General features: G+C 33.9%; 1 protein-coding gene across 2 annotated transcripts; it reads right to left on the bottom strand.

Moving 5' to 3' along the window:
- Positions 1 to 15,567: 15,567 nt before the first annotated feature.
- LOC145053269 (lysine-specific demethylase JMJ26-like) lies at positions 15,568 to 25,973 on the bottom strand. 2 transcript variants are annotated; one of them, XM_079001275.1, is made up of 14 exons: positions 25,796 to 25,971; positions 25,592 to 25,713; positions 25,399 to 25,495; positions 24,470 to 25,308; positions 22,792 to 22,855; positions 21,981 to 22,704; positions 21,091 to 21,420; positions 20,463 to 20,613; positions 19,974 to 20,314; positions 19,818 to 19,890; positions 19,646 to 19,731; positions 17,468 to 17,587; positions 16,951 to 17,015; positions 15,568 to 16,575 (listed from the first exon to the last, which is right to left on the bottom strand). In XM_079001275.1, the coding sequence occupies exons 4-14, from the start codon at positions 24,507 to 24,509 to the stop codon at positions 15,765 to 15,767; spliced, it is 2,805 nt and encodes a 934-aa protein (XP_078857401.1). In that variant the 5' UTR covers positions 24,510 to 25,308; positions 25,399 to 25,495; positions 25,592 to 25,713; positions 25,796 to 25,971; the 3' UTR covers positions 15,568 to 15,764. The 2 variants fall into 2 exon arrangements, with proteins under 2 accessions (XP_078857401.1, XP_078857402.1); XM_079001276.1 differs by having other exon boundaries at positions 16,388 to 16,565; positions 25,796 to 25,973.
- Positions 25,974 to 26,312: the final 339 nt, after the last annotated feature.

Here is a 26,312-nt window from a genome sequence, read left to right as displayed (position 1 = left end):
ATACAAATTATAACATGACACTTTTTCTCTTGACTAAAATGACTCATTTTTCAATAAACGAAAAGGAACGAACACGAGCACCCAGTTAACGAGCACAATCAACGATATGGAACGAGAACGATATTTCTATTCAATGAGTACGAATTTCATTATTTATCTAACAAATAATGGATCTCTAACGATTGCTTAAAAGGTTATTAATATTCTAGTCAGACAAATCTCAAAAGTACCTAAATATAAAAATATCAGTGTATGTCTAAGTCCTGTAAGGAGTTATAGCAGAGTCTCCTGGAGGGAGAGCGGGAATTTGTGTATAGATTTATACGGGGTTGACACCACGCACCTTCATTGTTCACTACAGCTAGACAGGTCAGTCTAGGGTGACAAATGTCTTTTCCAAACCGAGGGCACCTGAGAAATGCCAAAGCAGGCACTCAGTCAGATTAGTATGGTTATAACGACTCACTAGAATATGTTCTATTAACTAGAAATTTATGTAAGGAAAACCTCATAATTAATTTTTGGCACGTTGTGTTGACCGTCCTACACATGATAGGTGATGGTCCGCATTTGTTGTGTTGACTGTCCTTTTTTATCGCGTAGAATGTCCACAATTGCCATGTTGATTCTTTCTCCTAACAAGTATAGAGTCGTAACACTGCTATTTTACCAATTAAAAAGCATAGGACTCTATGGAAAACGTTTGTAAATAGATTTGAAAACGATAAACTAACCCACACATATACATAGTTGGAACTAGAACTTACGAATATTTTATAACATAAAATATAGGATTTTCTAGAGAAAACGGTTTTCTACGATTTCGATAACGATAAACTAGAACTCACACTCAATTTTACTCGATAAGAGGAACAACATTTTTAACCATATTTCCTTTTTGAAAATAAGGGATTTTTCTTGAAACGGTTGACTACTATTATTCAAAAGAGCTATTCTAGTACACGACTCGCTTTTACAAATCACACCACTTTTCAAAACCACTCCTTATAAGGATGAACAAAAGTAATGACATGCACACATATATCCATGATTTTCAAGGCAAGACTTCAAATGATTTCATAGAAAATATCGGATTTTCTGAAAGTACAATGAGAACGATTCTAAACAAGTGTAAACGATTTTATACAAAAATGCTTATGAACTCACTAACTTTTTAGTTGACGCTTTTCAAAACGACTTGTATTCTCAGGGATCTAGTAAGCAGGTAACAAGGGACGCTGATGCAAGACTATTTAACTGTAGTTTGAAGTTTTCTACTTATGTATCTTTTGTGTAATTCGAATAACAAATACAATATGTAAACTATGTAAGTTTGTTATCTCAATGTATGATGTTTGGATTGCTCTGTTTCATTTATATTCAATTGTTATGATAATGCACAATGAAGTCACCCGCCTCCGGACGTTTCCGTCATCTGGTCCGGGGGTGTGACACAAATGGAAGCCCAAACAATGTAGATGCTGGATCTACAAGCTCTTTCCCGTTCCAAGCTTCTCAACCTTCAAACCTCTTCAACAAAATGCACCAAAAGCACTCTTTAAGCCTCACAAGCACAAGGAAGTAGCAAAGAACGACTAGGGTTTCTTCTCTGGGTAATGAAGTGGTAAGGGAGGCCAAACGAGGCGGATTAAGTCCTTTATATAGGGTGCAAACCCTAAAAATTAGGGTTTTCCTTTACAGTGCCTACTCATCGAGTCGGGGCCTTCCATCTCGTCAAGTAGGATCTAAATCCCCCGTCCTCATAAATGACCTCTACTCGACGAGTTGGAGCTCCCCAACTCGTCGAGTTCCGGCACAAAACCCTAAAACTTACTAAAATTAAATGCTACCTAGAATAGGTGTTACACACAGCCTAGAAACGGCAGGAAATAGGATGTTACAGTCTTCGGGAACGAGCCCGAGATTAGTGGGAGGAGGTTGGCTATACTTTGGGATCCCCAGTTATTGTGGCCATAACCTGGCCAGATTTTGTGACCCAGTTTCGAGCAGAGTTTTCACTAGCTGTTGAGATGCAACAGTTAGCCAGGGAGTTTCTGGATATGAGACAGATGACTGAGACCATGGTGGAGATCATCGCCAAGTTCCAATAAAGAGCTTTATTGGTACCCCAATATATCGCAGACAAGGAGATGCGGAAGACTAGATACCATGATATATTGAGATCAGATATTTGGGGTTTTGTTAGTTTTTCCGCCTACCCGACATTAGTCGGGGTTTCTTCTTCCGTAGATCATCATCAGTATAAACTAAAGGCGCATAATTAATACCATCTTTTCTAGTACTTCTTTTGGACCTCTTATACTCTTTTTTGTTCTCTTGGTTGTTTATTACTTCATCGGTCCCCTTTTCCTGACTACCTCATGGTTTATTCTTCTTCTCTGGAGGTTTAGTAGTAGTACCAGTGCTCCTATTTTTCGCTTTTCAACCTCTTTTTTTGCATTTCTTCTTCTGAACACCCTCCTTCCCCTTTGCTTCAGATCCAGAATCCCCATTTTGTTCTATACCTCCATCACCATCATCTTTAGCCTCAACAAGATTCCTTTTCTTCTTAATCGTTGTCGCCATCAATAAACACTAATTCTTAAGATTCATGGAAAAGTTAGGATTCTATGCAGGAGGAAGGGTGTGGAATTAGGGTTTTGGAAACTGTTTGGGATTGTTATGGATTTAGAAGCGAAATTTCTGCATGTTGAACTCCATTTTGCCGGTTTCACAAACATGTTATGCTGACTCTATAGTGAAAATAACTTAGGAGTTGGGAGTATCTTGATAGTTGTTCGTACCTGGTACTTCATTGGTTGACTGGTCTACTAAAGAAGGAAAATGTAAATGTGCCCCAAAATTCCTATTTTTATATTTTTTTTGTTTTGTCTTTTTTTAAATATTTTTAATGTATTTATTAAAAATATTAAAAAATATTAAAAAAAAACAAAAAAGGTAAAAATTAAGAATTTCGAGATATCCTTGTGTTTTATTTATATATTTTATCTATTTTGCTTATCTTTTGATTTCAATATTTTTAAAAATACATATTATTATATTAAAAATATATTTTTTTCGTTCGGATTATTTTTGTGTTATTTTTATTTTTCATTTAGACTATCAGTATGTTACTTCTTTTTCGTTCTGACTATCCCTGTATTGTTTTTCCATTTTTTTTATCTATGTGTTATTTTTCGATTCGAATTATTTATATACTGTTTTTTTTCATTCAGACTATCTTTGTGTTAGTTTTTCATTAAGACTATCATTTTGTTATTTTTTTCAATCAGACTATTAAAAAGATATCTAATCAAATCAATTTTTTAAAAATAATAATAATGATTATATTATTATTATTAATAATGATGATGATGATGATAATAATAATAATAATAATAATAATAATAATAATAATAATAATAATAGACAACAAAAAACAAAAGACAAAAAAGACAACAAAAAACAACAAAAAGACAAAATATGTCTAATAAAAAAGGGTATTAAAGACAACAAAAAGAAAAAAAAAGCGAGATGTATGTAGGAATTTCAAAAAATTAGGGGTACATAAAACAACACCCAATATAATAATAATGATGATAGCAATAATAATAATGATAATAATAATAATAATAATAATAATAATAATAATAATAATAAAAGACAACAAAAAACAAAAGACAAAAAAGACAAAACAAAAAACAACAAAAGGACAAAATATGTCTAATAAAAAGGGTATTAAAGACAACAAAAAAACAAAAAAAAAATGGGATGCATGGAGTAATTTCAAAAAATTGGGGGTACATAAAACAACACCCAATATAAATAAGATACAAATTTACACCACAACAACAAGCTACAAATTATAAAATCATGTCTTGTTATATCAAACACGAACACAGCACGTAACAAATAAATTTGTATGACACCTGACGCGACAAGAATAGACACATTTTAACAGTGTCAATTGTCTATTTTTAGAATTTTGTACGGTTCTGATTCCGAATTCCGAAATTGGCATGTCCATTTTCGAAATTGTTATCTTGTGTTGTCTATAAATGGCATCTGTATTTGTATTTTATGTAACAACTTTGGAGACACGCTTTCTTCTAGCATTCAAAGAATAGTTCCAACTTAGGAATTGATCTATCGTTGTGATTAATGAAGTTCAACTTCTTTTCGATCATTATCGTTCCATATCACTAATTCATTTCATAATATAGAATTTATCTATCATTTATTGTTTCTATCAATTTGTATCAGAGCAGGAGATAGTGTAATCTCATCGCTATTCTTCTGTCGAGTTGAGGGTTTTTCATTAAGGGTTTTTCAGTTTTCTCATATTTATTCCTGTTATCTCAATCATTTCCATATTTTTCGATCTCTTCGTTGCAAATTAATTGTAGATCTTAGATCTAAGTCTCTTGTTTTCCCTTAAACATTATTCGAGCTTACACATATGATATTCTATTTCATTGTTTTCTCACTAAAATGCCTAACAACGATCTTCACTCACTCTCGTTCAATCTCCCAAGTAGTATTGGATCAACAACAAGGATTCCTATCCTTTTTCCAAAAGATTACAAGGTCTGGGCTCTTCATTTCGAAGGTTATGTGTTAGGAATCAAAACACATGGAGCTAGCATTTGGCGCGCAATGATGGTTGAAACATACAAGTATTCTGGTAACAGAGTAGCAGGACAAGCTGATGTGTAATTTGAAGGCAATGAGAATCATTCGATTTGCTCTTCCTCATAACACATTTCGTCTTGTCAATTCATTCGACACTGCAAAAGAATCTGGGACAGACTAAAGGAATTGTATTTTGGTGATGACGAATTGGAACATTCTCTGCAAATGACACGTTTATCAGAGTTTGGATCCTTTGTGCAGAAACCAGATGAGAATCTAGAACAAACTGTCAATCATTTTAATCACTTGTTGAGCAGAATGCTTAAATACAAGCTTCAACGACTAGTTATTGAAGAAAATGTAACATTCATGAACGGTCTCAGATCTGATTGGAAATCAATAGTTTCTACTGTTAAGGCTCATGAACAGTTCAAAAACTATTCTCTGGAAAAACTACTTGGTATTTTGAAATCTCATGAAGATGAAGTCACAAAAGAAGCGAAGCTGGTCTCCGGTGTTAGTTCGTTGGCACTGGTTGCTAAAGGTGATAAGTAAAAGATGTCAGTTGTTGATGATTCCAAATCATACATTTCAAATGATAATCTCTCAAAGGAAGATAAAGCATTGATGATGTCTAACCCAAAGAAATTCTTCAAGAAGAATTTTTCTCATTTCCGAAGCAAGTACAAGCGGGGCAACTCTAATTACGAGAAGTCAAGAGAAGAGAGAACTTTCAGAATGAAGATGAGAAGAAAAAGAAGAAGTTGCTTAGGGTGATTATGGATATGACTGCAACTATTTTCATGGCAATATTCATTTCGTAAAGGAGTGCATGCTACGGAAATAGAATGAGAAGAAGGAGAAAGAGGAGGATGAAGCTTACTACACTCAGAAAATCGAGGAGCTCCGAAAGAAATCTGCAACAACTACAAAACCAGTGTTGCTGGTACAAAAGGATAGTGATGAATGAAAATTTAAAGTGTGGTCCAATGACTCAGAATATGATGATGCGACGAAACCCACTCATGGTGATTGTCTCGTGGTGAAATTTGAAAAGCAAGAGTATGCAGGAAAGTGTCTGATGGTTCAGAATAGCAGCTCAGAAGGGAAAGGATGCATCACTGATGGTGGAAAAGCTTCAACCAGCTATTTTGCAACGAAATCAATCAAGAGCAAGTGAGTGAATGCGAAAGGGTCATCGACAAGGTACATTGTATTCTAAAATCTATTAATATACCTACATCTCATTATGATTCCAAATTGAATGATTTGCAATATACGATTTCTGATATTAGTGATAGCTTAAAAAGGACTCGTATCAGTAATAATCTTAGCAGGATGACTTTTAAGAATGAGGATTAGCAGGATAACTTTTAAGAATGAGGAAAGACGAATAAGAATAGAAGCCTTGGAGTTGAGCTGAATAGATCTAGAGATTATGTTATTTTGCTTAAGAGAGATACCAGAGTACTTTTAAAACAGCAAAATATTTTCTATTTAATTGCTAAACGTTTGTACTTCAATATTACACAACTTCATTTAGATTCTGAAATAGGTAAGGGTTTGCATAAGATGATTCTTCTTTTTATTGAACTAAAAGAAGATGAGATTGATGTTCAATGTTATAAATGTGAATCAATTGTATCTTCAGGTGATGATGATTCTGATTCTTATAGGGTTGATTAAAGAATACATTAAGTCCAAATAAAACAAAAACATGTTGAAAGATATTTTAACCGAAGAAGATAAACAAGAAATGAAAATGAATGCTATGCAGAAATATAACTTATTATGCGAGAAATTGAGTTCGGAAAATAATATTGTTTCTGAGAATATTTTTGAATTTGATGAAAGTGAAATGCGTGAAATTTATGTAGAAGATGAAATTGATTGTTCCACTTTTGTGAAAAATCTTGATGAACCAAAGAAGAATTTAGTTTTTGAAGGCTCAATTGAATTTGTTCGAATTGTTGAAAATCAAGGTTCAAAAATTCTAAAAGAAGAAGCAACAGTTTTTCCAAGAATTCAGAAAACTCCAAATCAAGTTTTTGTAAAACAAGGACCGGATAAAAATGAAAATTCAGAATTAACGTCCTTAGTTGCTCTTGATAATGCAAAAGGGCGTGATGAGTACTTTTGCTCAAAGCCAATTGACAATACTGATAAAATAAAAGGTCTTTCCAAAATGACCTCCTGGAAATCAAAAGGAAAATATGTTTCTGAATAGTTGAATCATGTGAGAAATTGTTATGATGTGGTTGTACCAAGTGGTACAAAAGAAATTTCCAGTGAATATTCATTGGAAAGGAATGAAATACCTAACAGAATGGAAAAACCAAAAGCAAACGTTCAAAAAATAGTCGAGGAAATTATTGCAAAGAAAAGACAAATGAATGCGAGATATAAAAAGAATTTGGCTAAAAGAAAACAATTTTGGAAGAAAAATAGAATGAATTCAAATTAGAGTTTTGTTTATTCACCAAAACCTTTTAATCAAAGCAATGATTTATCTCAATTTCAGAAATAGAAATCAAGTTCTTCACCTAAGTCATAATTTTCAAAACCAATTGTTAAATCAAAAGATTTTAACGTTGAAAACAAAGTTGTTTTGGATTCATAAATCACTCTTGAAAATTATGAAGCAAAATTGAAAAAGGAAGAAAATGAGTTGATGGAAAAGATAGCTTCTAAACACAAAGAAACCATTCTCAGAAAATCTAATTTTGTTGAAATAAATCTTTGCGATAACAAAATTGAAGTTCTCAAAACTATGAAAGGAATAAACAAAATGTAACGACCCAAAAATCCAAGGTAAAGATTTCATTTTTATTATAACCAAAGCAATATTGTATCTTGTTTAAGACATTAAAAGAAACATTTCAATTAAAACAAATATCAGAGTCTAATCTCAAAGATCACATATTGCGGAAAACACGGGTGTATGCATTAACATCATCAAATAAGGGGAAATAGTTGGGACCCTATTTGCATAGAATTGATGATGCAAAATATATAATTTATAGTTTTAGTTTTACTGCTCATTATAGACAGCCAGTCTTGTCTAAGCAAGTGTAAATAATACACTTAGACAAGCTGGTCTGTCATGGTTTATTTATCTGATTATATGTTGATGCTTCTGAAGATTGATATTGAAGATACATGTTAGTTCTCTACCATCTACTGAAGTCCAGATGTCGAAGACTGAAGACCAGATCTGAGCTGCCTAAGTTAATTAGATATGGAACATTTCTGAACCCTCTACTAAAGTTTTGGTACCATTAAAGATCATCCCTTGTTGACCAAAATATACTGAAGGCACTATCAGCGCGCGCTAAGAGTATTATCTTACCGAAGAGCATTAACTGAAGACCTGATCAGTGTGTCCATACACAGGAGTCCTTACACTGATGATACACTGATCAGGTGATACACTAAAGGCATGTTGATGACATATTTGGCCTTGATGGAGTTATCAGCATGTAAACCAACTGAAAGCACTATCAGCATGAAGAGCACCGTTCATTGAAGGCTTGATCAGTTGCAACTGATGACTGATCAATATGTCCATACACTGAAGTAATCACACTAATACACATAGATTATATGATATGTTGATACACTGGTACACTGAAATGTTGGTGGTTATACATTATCAGCTGAAGTGAAGCTACTCTAGCTGAAGCTGAAGCTGATCAAAGGATCATCTCTTGACGCTGACGTTGATGCCTTGATCAGCGTGACTCCCTGTTGATGCCCTTGATCAACGTATGAAGTGTCGATGCTCATGTCCGCATCTAGAGCAGATCATAATTACTTAGTCAAGAATCATTCTGAAGATCTGATATGATATATTCCTTAAATACCATATCTGCATTTATCATATAGATTCAATCCCATTAAATCAGGGATTTTATATAATTAGAAGATCTGGTGTATCTGCAAAATTCTTATCTCCTAGGTTTAGACTAGTGTTTATACTAGCCTCTCTTATTATTTGAGAGTGGATGATTCGTATTGTTTCTGTGAGATTGAGTTTCTATAGAGATAGATTTAGAGTTCTTTGTGAGTTTTGAATCATTGTACTCATTCTCATTATGAGAACATTTTCTTAGTGAAAAACCTAATATATATATATATATATATATATATATATATATATATATATATATATATATATATAGAACATTCATTCTAGGATCTATTGAAGATTCAGAAGTTCAATCACTATTCATCAACTCACAAATCAAAAGAAGAAGAAGAAGAAAAAGAAGAAGAAGATATCTTATACAAACATGTAGATATGATTAATACTACAAAATTAGAGAAGAGGGAGTATTGTATGTGTTACACCATTTTCGCATACAATTTAAGCAAATACTATTTTCATTGCTTAAATGCACTAAAAGGATAGCACATGGAAGTAGGGTCGAAGCCTCATGGATACATTAATGCCTCTTTTCGTAAGGCACATACTAGTCATTAAAATAGAAAAATATAAAAAGGGGGATTTTTAATTATTAACTAAAAACTAAAGTTGCAGTGATATAAACTAAACGAAATCAGTAATAAAAACGAATTCGATTATGTTGCGACTTTCCAAATCATGCAAACAACCCAGATCTGGTTCTTCAAAATGTGTTCTATCTAATTTGGTACAGAGAAAAACTAACAAGCTCTAGTATAATTTCTTTTATATAGTTAAATTAACAAAAAAAACAAGCTCTTCAGTTAACCATAACTTTTTACTGTCTAATTAAACAAGCTCTTAATTAAGATAAAAAAAATTGCATTAAGATCTGTATAAAATTCCCAACAATACCCAATACTTCTCACAAGTGTGGAAGCGTAAATGTATGAAATTTTAGTCAATATTAGAGTTAAATCTCAAACAGGAAACCAATCTGATACTTGTTACTTATTTCTAGTTAACAAGAATAGTTACTGATTCTATAAATTAACTATTTAACTGGAATGATTAAACCCCATCTAGGTGATCAAACTAACAAGAATTAAAACCAAACTTTCATTAAGCTCAAAATTAAAACAATTACATAGAAGCACACAATGAAAACCAAATCTAATAACTGATCACATGAAAACTACTAGTCTAATGCATAATTGAAAACTAGGGTTTTAGCCCGACATGGCTAAAATCCAACATAAACTAGTAAAAATATAAACTAGCTAATTAATCTTGCTAAATTAAACGTAGGAGACAATCCACAGTCTTCAGATCTTCAAAAATCGCTGAAATTGGAATTAAATTGCCTAAAAAACCGTCTTTTTCATCATTTAGAGCTTCAGATAACCCTAATTTTCGGAACAAGTTAGCCAAAAATACGATCGCATATATATATAAAAATGTGGTCTCAGTTTTTCTCAAAATCTCTAGATTTATTAATTAATGAAGTACAATGACATTTTTTGAGTTGCCACACAAAAATGCAATCATTTATGTGATCGCATTTTTTGCCCATATGATCACATTTTTCTAAATTTTCCTCGGAATGATATTTTTCGACCCAAACAATCCTCGACCACTTTATGCGATCGTAAAAGTCCAAAAATGCGATCACATTTTTATCTTTTCAGCTCGATTTGGTCGTTATTCTTTAGTTTAAGCATTCCAAGACATTCCTAGTGTCCTTCTACAATTCCAACTTCATTTAGGCTCCAAATATGCATCCAACTACTCCCAAAGTACCGCTCCACTCGAATTATTTAAAAACAACATAAAAATGTTACCTGTACGGGAATTCTGACGGTAAACATGAGTTGAACAATATTTAAACTAATAACATGCAAATGTGTAAAATACGATGCTAAATTCTAATAAAACTACCATAAAAGATGCATAAAATGGCATCTATCATTATGTTTTCTTATCTTTGGTACTATCTAACTGCTCAAGTATGTATGGTCCTTATAATGTCTCTCAGATGAGAGAATAATTTATAAGTGGAAGGATCAACAAAGATATAAAAGTTTATGATGAAAGAGAAAATAAAGAAAGTTCGAAAAATAAAAGGGTTGTTGATGCAAGTCATTTATCATGTTTTCCAAAACTGATGTATGATCTGAAGGCACCCTTATTTGTGTTCTTCATGGTTGAACTGGATCTGAAGGCACCCTTATTTGTGTTCTTCATGGTTAATCATCAATCAGAACCAAGATGATATAGAAGTGTTGAAGAAGAAGTTAGGTGAAAGGGAGAAAGAGATGTTAGATCTAAGGGAGAAGATTAAAGAAAAGGATGTTCAGATGAAAAGATTTTCATCTGTAAGTGTTCAAATTGAAGTTGTATCTGAAAAATGTTCATCATCAAGAAACCCTAGTTTCAAACCTTTTTCCCACCAGTCGTGGGATCCATCCTCAAAAGGCAAGATGCAAACCCCACATTCGATCAATCTGAGCAGAAACTTGTCCTCTGGTCATTTTCTATGTCAACAATCTAGCATCTACTAGCAATATGGCCCTTCTTCCTGAAGAACTCTGGGGCTCCGTAAGCCTTGAAATCCCGAAAAGAGAGAGTATGTGAGCTTAACTGACCAGTTGCAATCTCTATATGAAAACCCCCAAGTCGATCATATAGCAACTCCATGATCCCCTCCTTGATGGTACTAAACATCACAGGGTCGCATCCAAAATACCATAAGTGATCTCAGACATAACGAACTTGCATATCCTCTCATTAATCAGCTCAGCACCAAACCCTGAACTTGAACCAGGACCTCCTCCTCAAGAGCTCATCACCATACTGAAAGGAAACCATACAAATGATTAAAACATACCTGAAGAGTTTCTCTTTCTACGGTCTTCTTTGAATCTTTGTGGCTTTCCTTGATTTGAGTATAGATCTTGTGCTTTTAGTAGTACGGACTCAATACTACCTTCCACACCTATCCATACTTTCCTCAAGAATCATCCTGAGACTCTAAGTTACCTCCTTATAATGATACTCCTAAAACTCGCTAAACATCACACCAATCACACTAAAGCACTTCCTAGGCTCTCCTAGGATCCCACCTCACCATGCCATTAGTTGCTGAACAACTCTTACCAACTCCAGTTAACTACTTCATGAATTCAATTACATGCAACAAAACTTAAATAATCTTTTGAATAAAAGACTCATCCCTATCATGGTTGGACTCAGACAAGAGATGAGCAATAGGGTCAAATCAATCATTCTAAAATTATTTAACCTTTGCAACATGTAACTTAACGTACTCATTTAATAGTTAACTCACATCAAAATGAGACCTACAAAGCACAAAGCAAGCGACATTCAAGCAGTAAAACTCTATATGAAACAAACATCAAAAGGCATCCTTCCTAATAGGCATCCTAACATGTAACCCTGAAAAAATTCTTATGCTAACTTCTAGCATTAAAAACATTATATAACATATCAACATGTATGGATATTCTAGGAATCACTTACTTGATCCCGACTAATTGCACGCATCACACCCCTTTCTTTGTAAAATTCTTTTTAGAAAATTTATTTTCTTTGAAAAAGATTATCAATTCCTCAGTTTGAGTTTAGAAACACCCAAAAGTGTGCCCGAATCCCTCAAACCAAGGCTCTGATACCAACTTGTAACGTCCCAAAAATACCAATAAAAATTCATTTTTTAAACCATCAAATCCATACAAACATTTGTTCCAAAACCAATCAAATTCAAATGTATCATTCCAACGTAAAGTAGAACAATAAAAACCAATGCGGGAAATCCATTAGGGGATGTTGTACAATCTAGTTAGTCCCTTCCCTTTGGAATTGGAAGTATATGAAAATGTTTAAACCCCAAAACTTTAAGCACAAAGCTTAGTGAGTTCCCCAAAATACCACATACCATACATAGGATATGGAATTGTATGGGTCAAACCATAGTCTTACTGTCACTATCAGCGATGAGCCAAATCATGGCCTTCCCTTGCCACACCAAGGGCCACACCCTGTCTTACATACAGGTGCCAAGAGCCACATGTTGGTCTTCCATGCAAGCATCACAAAGATAACTAGCATCATACATATAACTACCAGGGCCACACCCTGATCATGCATACAATTACTAGGAGCCACATCCTGGTCTTTCATACAATTGCCAGGGGTCAAACCCTGATCATTCATATATATGCCAAGGGAAACATCTTGTTCTTCCATGCAAGCATCACAAAGACAACTAACATCCTACATAGTATAGTAAGAAGACTCACCTTGTCGAGGTAGTCAACAACTAACAGCTCTCACAACCAATAAATGGGTGCTATACACCTCCTAATAAATCACACAATGTAAACCCTTAGTCTACCTTGTAAAACTAGAAATTTGACTGAAAGTCAACCCATGCCAAAAGTTAAACGGTCAAAGTCAATATCAACAGTTGATTCTCACATCGTGACCAGCCTATGGTTGCGTCGTGGCTAACAAACTCAACCCCTATTCAAAACTCCAATTACGAACAAGTCAGCTAGGATCAAAACCATTGTTGCTTCATGATGGTCATGCCACCACATCATGATAGAATCCATCCAAAACAATCGGGAAGTCTCATTGTCACATCGTGACTACTGTAATTTGGGAAAACTTAATGCCTTCAGCCCTTAATCCTTTACGCCATCCATTCCAACTTTCTAGAGAGCCTTCTTACTCTAAAAACATTCTAAAAATTGATGTTTTATAGGCATGCATGTCCAATGCATGTCTTGGTCTCATATTAGGTCAAAAAGATGAAAAAATGGATCCAAAATCATATAGGTGTCTTCAAAATTTATCCAAAATTAAGATCTAACATATACAACCCTCAAGGGACCTCAAGGACCCATAAAGTTGCCAACTTTATGGAATCCTTCCAAGTTCCATCCAAACTACCACAATATGAAGAAATCATTGATCCTTCATTTGGCTGGGTTGCCGATAGAGTAAGCTGGTAGGGACAAAGAGCCTAGATCTAGAAGCATACAACATAAAGTTTGGATCTTGAACACTTACAATGATCCACAAATGGATCAAATGGAAACTCCAAGCTTGACAAGAGGTTCTCTATACCACAAGGACCTTTTTCTTCCTTCAAAAAGCTTGAAAACATCAAGGGTAAGCTCACAAATGGAGAAGAGGGTATTAGGGTTTGCTTCAAGGTTCTAGATCATGATGAAGGCTGGAAATGATGCACTAAATCTGAGATTATATGTTTAAATATGGAGAAAACCCTAAAAGATCATGAGCTTGGGTTGTAGTGATCTTCACGTAGTGACCATACTCTTGTGACATCGTGAGAGCCATCCGAAACACATTCTCATATTCGGTATGTCACATCGTTACACCCTTCATGTCACACTGTGACATATGATTTCCTCAAAAATCATGTCTTTGACTCCTCTATGTCATACACTGATCCATTCTAGAAGACGGGTGTTACAGTTTGGAAAATGATCTAAAAGCAAATATGAAAAGTAGAATGGTCTAATGAGAAAGAAAGCTCAAGAGTTAACATGATTCAACAAATTTAGTCTTTTTATGGCTTAACATGGTTTAACAAATTTATTTAAGATATGACAAGTACGATCACCCACATAACATGCATTTCTTCAAAACACTCCAATAAACTTATAAATCTCATTGTATACATTGATAACATGACTATAACAGGAGATGTTTTGAATTATAAAAAAAACTCGTTTTTTTTAAGTTATCAACTAGTTTTTCATCTACCAACTAGCTTTTCGGTTAGTCTGTCAGACATAGCCTTAATAGTATCTCTCATAAGCACATTTATGTCTTTGGTACATTAACATCCGCACACTTGTTATACATGGGCACAACCAACACTTAAGGTACAAACCTCATTATTTTTACCAATCGAGTAAAATTACTTTATCTTATTTTAGAGGATGTTAGAATATACCCCTTGGCTACAATCAAACTTTGTTTTTAACACTTCCATGAGCATTGCAGTCGGTTCATAAAACCCACTTCAGGCCCTCATAAATTCTTGTCATTAAGAATATGACTCAATGGTTCACATCTCTTTCATTTTGTCACTAAGTTTGATCAACCACTTCTTCATGGCCACCTTTTCAAGGAGAATATGCAAAAGTTATGAGGCTAAATCAGATGGCTAACATTCTTTGGGTTGTGATCATAAGCATCACTACATGCATGGTATGGTTATTGGTAAATTGTTCCCTGTGGCAAAGAAACAATTGTTGATGTCTTGTAATAAGACTACTCTCATTGGTGACAATTTAATCAGTTGGTTGGACAAAAAGCAATAAAAAAATCAATTAAACCCACCGACGGAGTGGGTGTACCAACCCAGTAGTTGGGAGCATATCTCACCCACGTGTCACCCATACATCAATTTCTCAAGATTTTTATTTTTATTTTTATAGATAAAAAAAATATTAGTATTATCTAATAAGATTTTATAATTATTTTGTCTAATAAAAATTAAAAAATATATATATGAAAATTCATAAAAAGAATTTCTCTATAAATAGAATATAATATTGACATACTTCAACGTCCAATCCTGATTCTCTATTTCTAATCTCTTTTGAATTTGTATTTTTTCAATGTATAATTCGTATCCATATTATGAATGTAAAATATTTTTATTTAATTTTATATTTAAAATGAATAATTTATTTATTTCAAAATAAATAAATTATTTTTATTTTTTCTAATAAATTTTAGTAAAATAAAAATAATTTCAAACTATATTTATTTAATAAAAGTTGGTTTGAGTTGGGTTGTTAATGGGTGTGAAAAGTTGAATGTAATTGGGTTGTATAGGTGGAAGAGCGAAATTTATTTTTTAATAAATAGTTAGGTTGGTTTTGGTTGTGAATGAGAGTAATCTAACAGGGCATACAGCTTAAGAGACAAGGAATATATATATAAAATCACTTCACATTCTAAAACCATATTAATAATTAGATAAGAGTTTCATACATTTGAACAAAAAAAAGGTACAATAAAGATTACTACCTCAATACGAAATTGAAAAGAAACGAACAAGTTACAAACATTCGAAATTGAAGAGAAACGAACAAGTTACAAATATTCGCACAAAATACAACATTCTAGGTAGATAAGATCCTCGTGTATGGAAAATAGATTCCAATCACTTTCCATACAACATTGCCAAGAGATGGCATTTCATGTCTTCATCTTTTGGCGACAAATGCTCTTTGGCCAAAAGTGTATTAAGGTGCATGTGATGCATCTTCTTGGTCTTCCTTTCTTCTTTTTTTTGCTCCAAGTCGAGTTGTTTTCTCATGACTTCAACTTCATTGTCTCTAGTAACTCTCATTGCACGAAGTTCTACAACAATTTCATTAGGAGACAAAGACGACTGTGACGCCATACATTTTCCTTCCATTTTAGATGCATCTCTACTTGTAGAAGGGTGACTTGTTAAACCACCACTATTTGGTGTACTATTTGGCACTTCTCGGGTGGAGTGTACAGAATGATCCCCTTTTTCACTACTCCTTGATCTTTCCGTGTTGCCACCGCTTTCTTCATCACCCACTCCATGTTCTGAACAAGAAGGTGTTGTCACATGATCCTTTTGTAATCCCACTCTACCTCTAGCATGGTCTTCATTATTTTGCAAGGTTTGGTTTTCACAATTTGTATGTAATCCCACTTCACCCCCAACATCACTTTCAATATTTTGCAAGGTTTGGATACTTTCAGAATCTATATGTAATCCCACTTCGCCTCCAGCATCGCTTTCAGTATTTTGCATGATTTGAACATTTTCACAATCTTTCTGTAATCCCTCTTCGCGTGTAGCATCATTTTTAATATTTTGCGAGGTTTGGAGATTTTCAGTGATTGGAACTTGATCAAGATTTGTTACAAACTGAGAATTTTCATCACATTCAGGATTTTGATAATCTTGGGAGTCTTTAGGGTGCTGAGATTTCCTGACAAACGGATAGCTTAGATCCACAGGATGAAAGTAAAATGACTAGAAATGGAATTTTGGGAAAGTAAATGAAGATATACAAGTACTAGACTATTAGGCTCTATTTATAGAGAATTTTTTTTATGAATTTTGGTGTATTATGTATTTTTAAACTAACAAAAAGTCTGAATTATAACCAAATAAGTTTTATCCAAAAATAATATAAACTAACCAATTAGAAAATGCTACATGGAAAGTAGAACAAATAGAAAATGGACAGCAATGGTTCAGTGTTTTCTTTTCTTTTCCAATTAATTCCCTTTTTGTTTTATTTGTCACTGATTGGACGAAATTGCTGATAAAAAAAATAGTCTTAGAAATGGTTTGAACTTACTTGGGGACGAGTTTTTCTAAGTCCATTACAGCTGCCTCCACTGCATAAAGTGCCATTTTCTTCACCTGTAATTAATTAATTAGAAGCATAAAGCAGTTTCACCATGTTAATCTAATAACAGATCAATTGGAATTAATAGAAATGATAATATTATGAACATAATTGACTTTTATATACAGAAATTAAGATATAAACTGGACCAATAAAGTCACAAAATTATATATCATAGAAGCAAGAAATTTATTTAGAATCCAACATTAGATATGTGGCAAAATGGGATGGTGGGGTTCTATAACGGTTTGATATCAAAGACAAGTTGTATCGAGTGTTAACCAGGCAACCCTTTTAATGTCAGTTTTATTAATCTCACAAGTCACAAGTAATCAATATATGAAATATGACTGTAAAAAGAAAATATGAAAAAACAAACTAATATTTTGATGACATATAAGCCCAAATCTTCTGATGGTTTATAAAAGATCTAACATTTGCCAGATATAAAGAAAAGATTGTTTACCTCCAATTTGTCTTCTTTTGCCATATGATTTTGGGGAAGAAGGCGAAAATCTTCTGTCAACCGGATGCATTCACCAATGTTTTCAGGAGAAACAAATTCCAATGCAACTTTTATGCATGACTGCATAAAAAAATAAAAAATTAAAAAATTAAAAAAAAAAAACATATTCATGCACTTAATATAACAGATGAAATTCAGAGACGAGTTTGATAACAAATTCCAATGCACTATTTTTCAAAAGGTGACAGTTTCAACTTTTGCAAATATCACATGTATATGTATATGTATATGTAACAATTTTAAGCATTTGAGATACTGAAAGCTTGTTTTGGGAGCATTTTCTCTTATGAAGCATATTGAAAGCATACATCACTCACATGAAGCATTTATGTCAGTATTTACGAATCCATATAGTGGTTTACCATTGTGAAGAAAGTGAATGCATAATCTGGTTAAAGGTACATGAAGATTTATGTTATTTTCTCGTTTGTTTCTCTATTTAATCTGGAGGTGTAATGTCGATTTATTCCAAAATCAGTTGTTTTTCATGAGGTAAAGATTCTCTCTCGATTCCATCATCATGAATAATAGCTCTATCAAATTCGGGAATATATTTTCAGCCCTTGTTAGTGAAGATGTCAGTTCCGGCTCTTCAACTGAAAACCTGCCTCAAGTTCCACAAACTATCAATCCCAATTACATCACTTTGCCGACAACATACATATAAACTGAATGGTCAGAACTATAACCTTTGGTCTCACTCTGTTTCAATCTTCATTGGAGGAAAAGGTAAAGAAGACTACTTGTCCATTGATCTCTTTCAACCTGAAGATTAAAGCCCTAGTTACAAAAAGTGGAAATTTGGGAAGCAGTTTATGTTTTACAAGACTGCATCAGAAATTTGGGAAGCAGCTCGTGATACGTTTTCAAACCAAATGTTTCTAGTCAAAATAATGTGATGTTATGGCATCATAGATTGGGTCATCCAAACATTCATTACTTAAAGAAATGGTTTCGTCATTTAGTGAATAAAAATCCAACTGATAACAACTGTGAAGCGTGTAAATACCCAAACATGTTAGACATTCTTATTCTCCACCCTTGTATAAACCCTCTCATCCATTCTATTTAATCCATAGTGATGTTGGGGTCCTTCCAGAGTAAAAAATATCTCCGGTGCGAGATGGTTTGTTACTTTTATCGATGACCATACTCGTGTTCCTTGGGTTTTTCTAATGAAAGACAAATCTGAAGTCGGGCCGATCTTCTAGCGTTTTCATCAAAATGGTCCAAAACCAATTCGTAACAAAAATTCAAGTGCTCTATATGATAATGCAAAGAAATACTTCGACTCCGAGTTGAGCAACAAGGAATCATTCATCTCAGATCTTGTGTCGACACTCCCCAACAAAACAGGGTCGTGGAAAGGAAAAATAGAAATCTACTATTGAGATGTTGACTGACTGATTGGGGAGGATTTTGTGTAGAAAGACGATTAACTTAGGCTATTGCATGTTTGTGTGGGGCAATCTGATGACTTGGCGAAGTAAGAAGTAATCTGTGGTGGCTAGAAGTAGTGTTGAGGCTGAATTTCGAGCAATGTGTCAAGGAATATGGTTAAAACAGATGTTGAAGGAACTAAAACTTGTGAATCTTAAGCAGATGATTCGATTCTGTGACAATAAAGCTTCAATTGAAACATGTGGAGATTGATTGTCACTTCATTAAAGAAAAAATAGAATATGGAATTCTGGAGTTGTCCTATGTTCCATCAAACTTCTAGATTGCTGATATTCTAACAAAGGCCCTTCCAAAGAATAAATTCGAAAATATGAAGAACAAGCTGGATATGAATAATATCCATATCCAACTTGAGGAGGAGTGAAGATTTATGTTATTGTTTCATTTGTTTCTTTATTTAATCTAGAGGGGTAATCTCATAATTCTGGGTTTTTTTAGGGTTATTAGGACCTGCCCTATTTTTTCCTCTATATTTTTACTTTCTGTTTTGTATTTAGTTTTACAATAATGAATAAAAGATATGTGAAGGTTCTCCCCATCTCTTTCGTGTTCTACAGTAGAGTTACAGGAATTTGATAGTAAAAAATACAATTTTAATAAAATAGCAAAATTTAACACAGTAAAAAAGAATCTAAAAACTAGTAGTAAGTTACTAACCTTTAAATTTCTAACTTGATGAACGCAACCAGCAAGTATAAAGACAGCATCTCCAAGCTTTTGGACAAAACTCCATGCTTCAATTCCTGATGACAACCAAAAATATAAACACAATCATAAAATCTAATATCAGTGAAAGCTGATATATAGAGCCTTGCAAATGTACACTAACCAAACTCTTCCTTGAGCTTCCTTTTATGGTCCATGGTTAAGTAAAATGTTTGATCATGAATTGGGTGGATAACCTGGACCAAAAAGATACAATATTACAGTTTGAGACGTTGCTATTCAAGAATGTAGAATTTCAACTGAAAGTAAGGATTAATACCTGCTGCAGTGGAAGACAAAAGGAATGCCTGAACTCTTTGAAGTGTTTTTTGAGATATTCCTGGAGTTTAGGAGTATCTTCCCGCCTAAATATGTCCCACAAAGCACCTCCCTCTTTCAGATCATCTTCTTCACTATCAGAAGAGATCACTTTTTTCCTGCCATTCCTTGTATTTTGTTTATTTCCATTTCGTCCCTTGACTTTTTTCGTTTTATTTCGTTTATTTCCATCTGGTCCCTCAACTCTTTTCATTGAATCCTTTCTCTTCCTCTTAACTTTTTTATCAATTCCTTCATAACTTTCCTCCTCTAACGTGCATTCATCTGACTCATCACCAATAGCTGTCATAAGACAACAACAAGGATCTGTTTCATGCACACCTTTTGGCTTGCTTTTAGCATTAGCAAAACAAACAGATAAAGAGTCTCATGTCTTTCATTTCGATATGGCAATATTTTCTTTAAGTAGTAGATATAACACAATTGTTACCTGGTGTCCCTTGCTCGGAAGCAGCATCTTTCGTGTTATCAGCATAAAGTTCCTTCTGATCCTGAACCTTGTGCAGCTTTTTCAATACATTTATCTTTTTACAATGTTCAGAGTCGAGGGTCACAGTTGCAGTATGAGTCAGCACATTCACCTGCATGTCACCAAAATAAAGATTTATGAACGAAAATACATAAAACCAAAACAGATTGGGTGTGCAAATTAAAAAATGCCATCATCATCATCATCATCAACACCAAAAAAAACAACAATATCCAAATCATCAATTAGTAGATGATTTGAATACTCCATTTTGCTTTACTTTTCTAGTTTATGGTTCATATTTCTGTGGGTCCAGGTGTCCAGGAAGCACTGCAATTACTGCTTTTCTAATTCTTTTATATCATTTCTATTATATAGATCAATTTTCTTCTCATACAAATTGAAATGGAAACTTTTTTATAACCAAAAGGAAAAAACAAAGTTTTGTTGATGATGCCTAAAGAGCCAAGATTCAATTCCAATGATACTAGATGAAATCAAATACTGATGATCTCATGTCTCCCGAAAAGCTGTACAGAAAAAACCAAGCAGAAGAATTTGGCATAACCAAACAGAAAAAAAAGCATACCACATCAGACTTGTGACAATGAAGTTTAGTTACAGAGTCTCCACGCCCCAATTCTTGAGAAACACCATAAGCTATATAAGTTTTAGGACCCATGTCTGACTTACAAGATTTTTCAGGCAACTTCACTGCAAGATTAAGGTATCCATCACATGGATGTGTGTACTCTTTAAAGGGTAAGGAAGTGATAAATTCAGCATAATGACGTGGTAACCGTTCTTCAAATAGACTTGATGAAGGCCAGTCTTTCAACTTTAGGATATGTGGCCACCCTTCTTTGTAGTATCGACCTTCTGTATACCAAGTAAAAAACTTTTGAACCTTAACATCAACCTGCATGTTATGAGAAAAGTTGATTAGGCATTTAATATCCAAATGTAGTATTAACTTGAACTAAAACAATCTAGCAAAAAAGGAAGCATGACAATTCAACCAAAGTTCTAAAATGTGTTTATGAAAATAAGTTCAATATCAAAGGGAAATAGAGAAGATGTTCTCCCAAGCTTGAATGAACAGACAGAAATGACACAAAAAAGTGAATGTAGTACATTATACAAAAAGTGCGGATTTTTTATGATGATCGACTCACAAACAACGAATACAGAAAAAAGTGGATCAAAACATAATGGCCAAAAAACCACTTCCTCCAAATGTGCCTCTATATCCCTAACGAATACCCAAAACAATATATATATATATATATATATATATATATATATATATATATATATATATATATATATATATATATATATATATGTTGGAGTCTCCCTCTCTCCATAAAGGGATCTTTTGGAGACACAATCTAAGCTCCACATATATCTTACAAGAGGCACCAATGGTGAAGCAAAAATCACAAAAAAGAAATAACAAAAAGAGCATACTTCACCAACCTCAGACCAATCCAAACAATTAAGAGCAACCACATCCAAGAGCTTATCTTGTTTGGTATTTTCCATCTGGTGAAAAGCACGCAACATGACCATGGGTTCCCAGCTCAATCCAAGTGTAGTTTCTAGAACATTGCTGACTATTACTGGCTCCCCTTTCGACCAATGCCATTGGAAATCCTTTAAATCTCCAGGTTTAATGTCTATAGCACGTGGACAATACAAGTAATTGTCTCTAGAATCTTCACGAGAAGCAGCTTTTCGTAACTGCTGATAACCAAACGTGCACCATTTCTCAGATATATCCCTCATATCTTCCTCCAGTTTGTGCATCGTTAAGAGCTCTCCTGCTTTCTCCAACAAGTTTGAAACAATGTCAAGTGGCTTTATGTGCATCAACTCTAGAATTCCATCACCACAACCACCCATGCTTTCTGGAGGGCAAGGAATTCTACCATCATCCAAAGACTTCCAGTCATGAGTTTGCTTTTTCTTTGGTGCAGCCTTCTCAAGATAACTGACCACATTCCTTGTTTCTATGTTTCCCTTAGGCTCACCATGAGCATGTAAGTAATCAGGACCAGGATCATTAAATTCAAAAATAACTTCTTCCTTGTTTCCTTGAAGGTTGCCATCTCGCAATTCCCAGCAGCATTGAAGGCAGAGGTTATAATGACAAGAAGGGCAGCTTCTATGCAAGTCAACAATCGAAGTTTTACAGCATGCGCTGCATACATCATGTTACAATCAAAATATGAAGTAATAACAAAACAAAATCCTGGAATACTAGTACACAATCATTTAAACGACATACCAGTGCATTCGCTCATCCGATCTCCACTTTGACTTCGTCATCTGTACATCCAGTAAAGAACAGCCTGCCAAAGAAAATACATTTAGAGAAGTAACAAGACAACACATTTCATACTATTTTACTCAAATTTGAAAGGAAATAAACAACAAGCTGTACGGATGCATAATCGTTCACAAAACATCTACGCACCAATCCTATCAAAAAAAAGTAATTAAAGTGTTATCTAAGGTGTTGTTTGTTTTTTCTGAGACAAAATGTTTGCAGTCTGTGGACCACATATGTAGACCTCTGCAGTAGAAGAGGTGGACTAAACAAGAAGACTGTTTGTTTTTTTAACATCTGCGGGCTACCAAAATAAACTGAAATCTAAATAAACTGATTTTTTTAAACTTCAAAGTGATTTTTTAATATTTTTATGACTTTGTTATAAATAATTAACGAATCTAGATCAACATTTATGTATTATTATATAAAAAATAAAAATAAAAATGATATGAATTGACGTATATATTTGATAAAAACCAACAACATTGGTTGCAAAGTTACAACTAAACATTATAATTAGTCATCAAAGAATTTGATACATAAATGGATGGAAATAAACTTTAATTTTTTTCAATTAAATCCATTAAAAACGTACCATAAATATTTTCTTGAGAAATTGACGATACTGTATTAAATAATGTTCTACAAAATTTGGCAAAAAAATATAAGAATATATTATGATTTTTTTCATATTTATATAAACAACTTCAACGACTATTATTGTAATAAATCTTTATTTATAAATTTGTCAAAAATATCATGTTTGTATCGTCGAACGTTTTTTTTTAAGTTTTATAAAAAAAAAAAATTCAAATTGTTTATCATTAATAAAGTTGGAAAAAATATAAATTAAAAAAAAAACTTTAAAAAAATAAAGATATATATGTTTTTTTAGGCTAGAAGATGTTAGAAGACTCTAGTCCACATATGCGCCAAGAAGAGGGCGCGCAGACATTTTTAGGTCTGCAGTCTTCAAAAAAACAAACATTCTGCGAAAGCTAATGTCTGAGCGTGGTCTGCGCGGCGCAGACAAAAGAGGCCACGCAGATCTGCAGACAAAAAACAAACACTACCTAATTCTTTGTTGGCATGAAAGACAGTGAAGAACCCCGAGAGGTGAAAATTTGTGACAAATTTCTGAATTGATCCTCCCAATCGGTTTGGACCGATTTCAGTTTAGTGTTGAATTGACGTTCAACAAGAGCCATATATTGTTTCATGAAGGGAAGGAGTGACAGATTCATGCAAGAACTTGAGATTTGATAGTCAGATTTTCGTTGCAAATATATCAAGAAACTAATAACAGCCACTAGTTCCCTCTGATTTTGCATAGCTTTAACATCAGCACATAGAAGAAGAGAGTTGAGCTCCTCGTATACCTTCTTAATTCTATGACATAGGTAGTGAGTGATCGGTCCTGTTGTTCCCTACGATGAAAGGACTTTATAAAACACTATAGATTTGTGAGATGTTGCTTTGTCCAAAATATAAGAAGTCAAGGTAGTCCATGAGTTCCTTCACATATTCATAGCGACTAACTAGAGAAGAGACACGGAAGGGTCGATATTGATTGTATTGAAAATTTGCAAAAACAAACGAGCATCACTTTGTAACCACAAATCATAACCATCACCTTTAAGGGGATCAAATGTGAGATGATAAGCCATTCCCATGCTTCCGAGATAGATCTAAATAGTCTTGCTCCATTCAAAGAAGTTGGAACCATTAAGTTTGTTGTCAGTGAGTCTAGTCGTTACCAGATAGCATATCGGCTAGACATGTACCAACTCTGCCAGATGATTTGTCTTCTCTAGACATATTCACAAACTAGAAACAAATAAGAAAAGAGGACCCCACTAATAGGGTATCCTAATTGGAAAAGTAGAAAAATAGTGCACTCACCCGGTGCCCTAATCGGAAATGATGCATACCTTATTGTCAGGTGCTCAAAACAGAAAACCCCTCAAACCCTGAACCTCACTCTGATACCAAGTAAACTAGAAAGAGATTGAAGGTGAAAATACCTTATTTAACTAACAACACTATACATAAAGACAGGAACCTTAAACATAGGAATGGGCCAAAGCTAATCCGTACAATATTTACTTCCTAACAAATCAATATTTCCTTGGAGTTTCCTAAAGTCTCAATGTTGAACGCGATTAATTCAAGCCTATTTACATAAGAATGAGGCAGTGATCATCATTAGTCAAGAATCATATATGTGGCAATACCGCTACAGATTAGCTACAAGCCTACAATGTGAGCAAGGGGTTGTATCTACCAAGACAGCAAGACAGCAAGAACACCAAGATGAACAGGAAAAATACCTTGAATCTTAGACTCTATTGCTTTCTCCTTCATGTTTTCCTCCTTGAGACGCTTCAAAAAGGAAAAAGCACATGTAGGATATATAAAGATTTATCGAACTCTCTGATCATGATCAGGTTTAAAATCAATCTTCAGTTTGACCTAAAAAAACACCACCATATTCAGTATTTGTTGGGTATGGGTGAGAAGAGCAATAAGTTCCATAACAAAAGATGAGCTGCAGGAACCAACTTTAGGGTGCACATCACGCAAGCAAGAGTTACAGTTGCAATTGTCACGGCAAATAGGACAACAATCGTACAACATCACCTCTGTCATGTTAGGGTACCTACAGAACAGAGTAAACAGAAGAAAATAAGATGAAAAAGCCGAGAAAACAAGCAAATTTCGGCTGAAAAGAAGAAAATATTTGAACAGCTCATACCATCTTATAATGCAAGGCACACAGTAAAGCTTTGTAGTGCATTTACTGCAGGGAACAGCTATTCCCTTGACGTTCCTTTGACACTGATGGCAGATAATTGATGATACATGAACTAGATTTCCCTGTCAACAAATGGAAGAAGATAAAGAGATGATGTTTAAACAGAATTAGAGACACAAAATGTGTTACATTTTCATCTGGAACCTTGCTCTTTGCATAATGCTTTGGTTTTGGCTTTAAACCATCCTTCTTGCCTGAGCTTGAAGCTTTCTGGGATCTTTTATCTTGTTCCTCTCCGCCCGTATTTTCTTTCTTTGGACCCAATTGCCAGGGTTTCTTCTGCCCTACATCATCATCATAACTGGAAGTCGTATAATTATTACCATCTTCCCTAAGGCCGGACGGAGTGGGGTGAGGGAAGCTTCCCTCCCCTCTTGAACACCACTCCGTGGGTGAAGGAATGGAGTGCGGGAAAAGAGGTGGGGGGAGAGGGTACCGCAATCTCTCTCCTCTTCTCATTGGTCAGTTATTTTTTTTTATCTTTTTTAATATTTATAAAATTATATACTTATTATAAAAATATATTAAAATTCATGGTTTTTAATTCCCTACAAAATGAGTATAATATATGTATGAAATATATTAAAAAAAAAAAAAAAAAAAAAAAAAAAAAAAAAAGTGAGGGAAGGGCTTCCCACCCATTCCTTGGTTTTTTGGTGAA

Source organism: Lactuca serriola, chromosome 5 (assembly GCF_051521515.1).
Source record: "Lactuca serriola cultivar US96UC23 chromosome 5, Lser_US96UC23_V15, whole genome shotgun sequence".
Taxonomy (NCBI): domain Eukaryota; kingdom Viridiplantae; phylum Streptophyta; class Magnoliopsida; order Asterales; family Asteraceae; genus Lactuca; species Lactuca serriola.
The sequence above is the reverse complement of the archived record's forward strand: the minus strand, read 5'-3'. Positions and strand labels throughout refer to the sequence as shown.

What these genes read in the sequence shown, in the direction of transcription:
- LOC145053269 (XM_079001275.1), bottom strand. Translation starts at nt 24,509, where the DNA reads ATGGGAATGGCTTATCATCTCACATTTGATCCCCTTAAAG. An exon ending in CACATTTGATCCCCTTAAAG is followed by an intron (nt 22,856 to 24,469) that starts GTGATGGTTATG and finishes TTTCTTTGGCAG; the next exon opens with GCTGTTCTTTACTGGATGTA. An exon ending in ATTGTTTGGATTGGTCTGAG is followed by an intron (nt 21,421 to 21,980) that starts GTTGGTGAAGTA and finishes CATAACATGCAG; the next exon opens with GTTGATGTTAAGGTTCAAAA.